Source organism: Arvicola amphibius, chromosome X (genome assembly GCF_903992535.2).
Source record: "Arvicola amphibius chromosome X, mArvAmp1.2, whole genome shotgun sequence".
In the NCBI taxonomy this organism is placed as follows: Eukaryota; Metazoa; Chordata; class Mammalia; order Rodentia; family Cricetidae; genus Arvicola; species Arvicola amphibius.
Genome location: NC_052065.1, coordinates 31,357,176 through 31,364,481, shown reverse-complemented (window position 1 = coordinate 31,364,481; position 7,306 = coordinate 31,357,176). Strand labels below are relative to the sequence as shown.

Sequence of the window (7,306 nt, the reverse complement as noted above, 5' to 3'; positions counted from 1 at the left end):
TCTAACATCTCCAGCCTCCCAGACACACCTTCCTCCAACCCCTATCTCTGTACCTCACCCCTATATCCACATCTTTCCCTACCCCATGACCTCTGTCATGTTCCTGCCTTCTGCCAGTCCCAGTCACCTGACCTGTTCCTTAAGAGGTAAGAGACATTTCACCATCTTACATTTACTGAGGTTTGTTCTTTGAAGATAAGACTTAGAAATATTAGAAACATTTTATCATCTTACAATTTAATTTTATTTGACAATTAAAAATTCCAATCCCTTCTCTCCCCTTTGCCCACATCCACAAGGTCTCTTTCTGGCTTGCTTTCTCTCTCTCTCTCTCTTTTTTTCGTAACCAACCAAAAGTCCAAGGTCATTCCTTTATCTTGATGTTTTTTATCTTGATGTTTTTTTTATCTTGATTTATCATTGATGCCAATGCAGATGTTAGGGGAGAAGTGGATGGCTCACATTGGCTCCATTAAGTGGACCTCCTTTTCATAGATGTTAGGGATCAGACCCACAGGAGAGTTGATCATGTAGACAGTATTCTTACTAAATAGCTTGAACTCGTAATGAATAAGTTGCTCCCAAAAGCTGTTGTTGGGACGGATGGACGGGCGGCAGGTCTTGGTCCATGTGTGCGCATCCAGCAGGGTCATGGTGTGGTATTTCATGAGATAGGCAAGGCAGAATGCTGCTGAGCGACTCACTCCTGCAGAGCAGTGCAGCAGCGTGCGGCCATTCCTTATTTCCACACCGTGGATACGATCAGCTACGGGGTCTAAAAAGTCATAGAGGTAGGAATTGGGAACATCACTCACCGGCACTTGCACATACTGAATATCTTCAAAGAACGTGTTTACTACTTCTGCCGAGGTATTGATAATCGTGGTGATGCGGTTGTTGGACACGGTGAGTTTGTCGTTAGCGGCCATAGCATTACTGATAAAAAGGCTGTTAGTTATTTGAGAGAGGCCATAAATGCTGTCCTGTTGGATAGTTGGAGATGGAAGGAGACAAAATGCTGTAGTCATCACGGTGTCGGGTCAGCTGTCTCTCTGTACTAGGTTCCAGGGCACCAAGCCTCTGCAACTTTAGGAAAGCATCTGCTTTGCTAAAATCTTAGGTAAAGGTATGGAGGAGAGAGGTCCAAGCACTTGGTCATTAACCTCTGTCTCCTCCTCTACTACCCACGTGTCACAATGGTGACCAATCTGTGTCTCTTCTCCAATGCCCAGACATCACAATCTCCAAAGACACAAGCCTCAGGTTTCTAGGGCAAAGGTAACTTTAGCTGCCCCCTAGCTAGGTGGTCACAGTCCACTTTCACTTCTCTCTCTCTTCCTTCTCATTTTCTCTTTTCCCTCTCTTTTCTTTTTCCTTTTTTCCCTTCCTTCCTTCCTTCCTTCCTTCCTTCCTTCCTTCCTTCCTTCCTTTTGTAGTTGTTTGTATTTGAGACAAGATCTTAACATTAGCCCAGGCTGGCCTCAGCTTCCCTATGGTTTGGGAGTCCAGGCCTGCCTGCATGACCATGTCCATTTTCCCATTCCTTTCTTCAAAGTGTATAGTTTATTTATTTTTTGAGACAGAGTCTCAGGTATTCCAAGGTGATCTTGAACTCATTATGTAGCCAGATGTTCTTGAACTTCTATTCCTTCTGTCTTTACCTTCTGAGGACTGAGATTACAGGCTTGCATCTATTTATACAGTTCTAGGGATTGAAACCAGAGATTCACAAATGCAAAACAAACACTCACCTGAGCTACATCACCAGCTTTAGTTGTTTTTATTTTTTATTTATTTTTTTTCATGGTTTATTTTTTTTTATATTTAAAAATTTCCATCTCCTTCCCTCCTCCTCCCCCCTCCCTCCCCTCCTCCTCCCCCTTCCCTCCCCTCCTTCTCCCCCTTCCCTCCCCTCCCCTCCACCCATATCTCCCCTCCCTCCTTCTCAAGGCCAAGGAGCCATCAGGGTTCCCCACTCTATGCTAAGACCAATGTCCTCCCAACTCCCCCCAGGTCCAGGAAGGTGATCGATCAAGCTGAGAAGGTTCCCACAGAGCCCGTCCATGCAGAAGAATCAGAGCCCAGAGCCATTGTCCTTTGCTTCTCAGTCAGCCCCCGCTGTTGGCCACATTCAGAGAGACGGGTTTGGTCGCATGATCCATCAGTCCCATTCCAACTGGAGTTGGTGATCTCCCATTAGTTCTGTCCCACCGTCTCCATGAGTGAACGCACCCCTCACGTTCCTGACTTTCTTTCTCAAGTTCTCGCTCCTTCTGCTCCTCATCAGGACCTTGGGAGCTCAGTCCAGTGCTCCAATGTGGGGCTCAGTCACCTTCCCCATCTGTCGCCTGATGGAGGTTCCCTCACGGTCCTGACATTCTTTCTCATGTTCTCTCTCCTTCTGCTCCTCATCAGGACCTTGGGAGCTCAGTCCGGTGCTCCAATGTGGGGCTCTGTCATTTTCTTCATCTATCATCAGGTGGAGGTTCTATGGTGATATGCAAGAAATTCATCAGTATGGCTATAGGAACTGGCCTTTTCAGGCTCCCTCACCTCAGCTGCCCAAGGAACTAACTGGGGGCATCTCCCTGGAAACCTGGGAACCCCTCTAGGGTCAAGTCTCTTGACAACCCTCAGGTAGCTCCTTAAATTAAGATATATGCTTCCCTGCTCCCATATCCACCCTTCCTATATCCCAAGCACCCCATTCCTCCGAGCTCCCCCCGTTCTCCCCTTCACACTTTTCTCTCCCCATCTTCCCTTGGCCCAGTCTTGCCCAACCCTCAAGTTCCCAATTTTGCCTGGCGATCGTGTCTACTTCCAATATCCAGGAGGATTACTATATCTCTTTTTGGGAGTTCACCTTCTTATTATCTTCTCAAGGATCCCAAATTTATAGGCTCGATGTCCTTTAAATATGGCTAGAAACCGAATATGAGTGAGTACATCCCATGTTCATCTTTTTGGGTCTGGGTTACCTCACTCAGAATAGTGTTTTCTATTTCCATCCATTTGCCTGCAAAATTTAAGATGTCATTGTTTTTTACCGCTGAGTAGTATTCTAGCATGTATATATTCCACAGTTTCTTCATCCATTCTTCCACTGAAGGGCATCTAGGTTGTTTCCAGGATCTGGCTATTACAAATAATGCTGCTATGAACATAGATGAGCATATGCTTTTGTTGTATGATTGGGCATCTCTTGGGTAGATTCCCAATAGTGGAATTGCTGGGTCCTGGGGTAGGTTGATCCCGAATTTCCTGAGAAACCGCCACACTGCTTTCCAAAGTGGTTGCACAAGTTTGCATTCCCACCAGCAATGGATGAGTGTACCCCTTACCCCACAACCTCTCCAGCAAAGGTTATTATTGGTGTTTTGGATTTTAGCCAATCTGACAGGTGTAAGATGATATCTCAAAGTTGTTTTGATTTGCATTTCCCTGATAGCTAGGGAGGTTGAGCATGACCTTAAGTGTCTTTTGGCCATTCGAACTTCTTCTGTTGAGAATTCTCTGTTCAGTTCAGCGCCCCATTTTTTAATTGGGTTAATTGGCATTTTACCGTCTAGTCTCTTGAGTTCCTTATATATTTTAGAGATCAGACCTTTGTCAGTTGCAGGGTTGGTGAAGATCTTTTCCCAGTCAGTAGGCTGCCTTTGTGTCTTAGTGACAATGTCCTTTGCTTTACAGAAGCTGCTCAACTTCAGGAGGTCCCATTTATTCAATGTTGCCCTTAAAGTCTGTGCAGCTGGGGTTATGCATAGGAAACGGTTCCCTGTGCCCATTTGTTGTAGAGTATTTCCCACTTTCTCCTCTATCAAGCTCAATGTGTTCAAATTAATATTGAGGTCTTTAATCCATTTGGACTTGAGTTTTGTGCATGGTGATAGATATGGATCTACTTTCATTCTTCTACAGGTTGACATCCAGTTATGCCAGCACCATTTGTTGAAGATGCCCTCTTTCTTCCATTGTGTACTTTTGGCTCCTTTATCAAAAATCAGGTGTTCATAGGTTTGTGGTTTAAGATCCGGGTCTTCTATACGATTCCATTGGTCAACTTCTCTGTTTTTATGCCAATACCAAGCTGTTTTCAATACTGTAGCTTTGTAATAGAGTTTGAAGTCAGGGATGGTAATGCCTCCAGAAGAACCTTTATTGTATAAGATTTTTTTGGCTATCCTGGGTTTCTTGTTTTTCCATATAAAGTTGATTATTGTCCTCTCAATCTCTGTGAAGAATTTTAATGGGACCCTGATTGGGATTGCATTGAATCTATAGATTGCTTTTGGTAGAATTGCCATTTTTACTATGTTGATCCTCCCAATCCACGAGCAGGGGAGATCCTTTCATTTTCTGGTATCCTCTTCAATTTCTTTCTTCAAAGACTTAAAGTTCTTGTCAAATAGATCCTTCACTTCCTTGGTTAGAGATACTCCAAGATATCTTATGCTATTTGTGGCTATTGTGAAAGGTGATACTTCTCTGATTTCCCTCTCTGCTTCCTTCTCCTTTGTGTATAAAAGGGCGACTGATTTTTTGGAGTTGATCTTGTAACCTGCCACGTTACTGAAGGAGTTTATCAGCTGTAGGAGTTCTTTCATGGAGTTTTTGGGGTCGCTTATGTATACTATCATATCATCTGCAAATAATGAAAGTTTAACTTCTTCCTTTCCAAATTGAATCCCCTTGATTCCCTTATGTTGTCTTATTGCTATTGCTAGAACTTCAAGCACTATATTGAAGAGATAAGGAGAGAGTTGACAGCCTTGTCGTGTTCCTGAATTTAGTGGGATAGCCTTGAGTTTCTCTCCGTTTAATTTGATGTTAGCTGTTGGCTTGCTGTAAATAGCTTTTATTATATTTAGGAATGACCCTTGTATCCCTAATCTCTCCAAGACCTTTATCATAAAAGGGTGCTGAATTTTGTCAAATGCTTTTTCAGCATCTAATGAGATGACCATATGGTTTTATTCCTTCAGTTTATTTATATGATGGATTACATTGATAGATTTTCATATGTTGAACCAGCCCTGCATCTCTGGGATGAAGCCTACTTGATCGTAATGGATAATTTTTCTAATGTGTTCTTGGATTCTGTTTGCCAGTATTTTATTGAGAATTTTTGCGTCAATGTTCATGAGTGAGATTGGCCTGTAATTCTCTTTCTTGGTTGAGTCTTTGTGTGGTTTAGGTATCAGGGTAACTGTAGCTTCATAGAAGGAATTTGGCAGTGACTCTTGTGTTTCTATATTATGAAATACCTTAAGGAGTATAGGTATTAGGTCTTCTTGGAAGTTCTGGTAGAACTCCGCATTGAAACCATCTGGTCCTGGGCTCTTTTTGGTAGGGAGGTTTCTGATAACAGTTTCTAATTCTTCGCGACTAACAGGATGATTTAGAGCATTTACCTGGTCCTGGTTTAACTTTGGTATATGGTATTTATCTAAAAAACTGTCCATTTCTTTTACATTTTCCAATTTTGTGGCATACAGGCTTTTGTAGTAAGATCTAATGATTCTCTGAATTTCCTCTGTGTCTGTGGTTATGTCCCCCTTTTCATTTCTGATCTTATTAATTTGCGTGTTCTCCCTCTGCCGTTTGATTAGTTTGGCTAAGGGTTTGTCAATCTTGTTGATTTTCTCCAAGAACCAGCTTCTTGTTTCATTGATTTTTTGGATTGTTTTCTGTGTTTCTATTTTGTTGATTTCTGCCCTCAATTTGATTATTTCCAGTCTTCTACTTCTCCTAGGTGACTCTGCTTCTTTTTTTTCCAGAGCTTTCAGGTGTGCTGTTAAGTCACCAATGAGTGCTTTCTCCGTTTTCTTTAAGTGGGCACTTAGTGCTATGAACTTTCCTCTTAGTACTGCTTTCATTGTGTCCCATAGGTTTGAGTATGTTGTGTCTTTGTTTTCATTAAATTCAAGAAAGACTTTAATTTCTTTCTTTATTTCTTCCTTGACCCAGGTGTGGGTCAGTAGTTGACTGTTCAGTTTCCATGAGTTTGTGGGCTTTCTGGGGGTAGCATTGTTGTTGAATTCTAATTTTAATCCATGGTGATCCGTTAAGACACAGGTGGTTACTAATATTTTTTTTTAACTGTGGAAGTTTGCTTTGTTACCAAGTATATGGTCAATTTTCAAAAAGGTTCCATGAGCCGCAGAGAAGAAGGTATATTCTTTCCTATTTGGGTGGAATGTTCTATAGATGTCTGTTAAGTCCATTTGGTTCATTACCTCCATTAAGTCTTTCAATTCTCTGTTAGGTTTCTGTCTGATTGACCTGTCCATTGGTAAGAGAGGAGTGTTGAAGTCTCCAACTATTAGTGTGTGTGGTTTGATGGCTGCCTTGAGTTCTAGAAGTGTTTCTTTTACATAAGTGGGAGCTTTTATATTAGGGGCATAGATATTCAGGATTGAGACTTCATTCTGATGGATTTTTCCTGTTATGAGTATAAAGTGTCCCTTTCCATCTCTTCTGATTGATTTTAGTTTGAAGTCAACTTTGTTGGAAATTAGTATGGCCACACCCGCTTGTTTCTTAGGTCCATTTGCTTGATAAACCTTTTCCCAACCCTTTACTCTGAGTAGGTGTCTGTCTTTGTGGTTGAGGTGTGTTTCTTGTAAACAGCAAAATGTTGGATTCTGTTTTCGTATCCAGTCTCTTAGCCTGTGCCTTTTTATAGGTGAATTGAGTCCATTGATATTAAGTGATATTAATGACCAGTGGTTGTTAACTTCAGTCATTTTTAGTAGTAGAGTTTGTGTGTTTCCCTTCTTCTAGTTGTGCTGGTGAAGGGTCGCTAGATGCCTGAGTTATTGTGGGCATTGTTGGACTCCTTGGTTTGTGATTTTCCTTCTATTACTTTCTGCAAGGCTGGATTTGTGGCTGCGTATTGTTTAAATCTGTTTTTGTCCTGGAATATCTTGTTTTCTCCATCAATGGTGAATGCAAGCTTTGCTGGGTATAATAGTCTAGGCTTGCATCCATGTTCCCTTAGTGTCTGTAGCACATCTATCCAAGCTCTTCTGGCTTTCATGGTTGTTTTTAAAAAGAGAAAACAATTACTTTTTTTTTTTTGCCTTTTAAAATGTTCTAATACAACATATCTGATTTATGCTTTAGTTATTCTACCACTCTGACCATAACACTTTTGAATGCTTCTGTTTTATTAATGTTCAAGAACAGAGTTTATACTTTCCACACAAAGTAGTAGTCTCATATTTGAAGTTGCAACGGCCTTTGGCTCATGTGATGTGCTAATCACTATAAGATTGCAGCAAGAATAGGGCTTGACTGTGATTGG

General features: G+C 41.6%; 1 protein-coding gene across 1 annotated transcript; it reads right to left on the bottom strand.

Annotated features, from left to right (window-relative positions):
- Positions 1-458: 458 nt before the first annotated feature.
- Dusp21 (dual specificity phosphatase 21) lies at positions 459-1,028 on the bottom strand. The gene has a single exon (XM_038315634.1). The coding sequence runs from the start codon at positions 1,026-1,028 to the stop codon at positions 459-461; it is 570 nt and encodes a 189-aa protein (XP_038171562.1).
- Between the last annotated feature and the right edge of the window lie 6,278 nt (positions 1,029-7,306).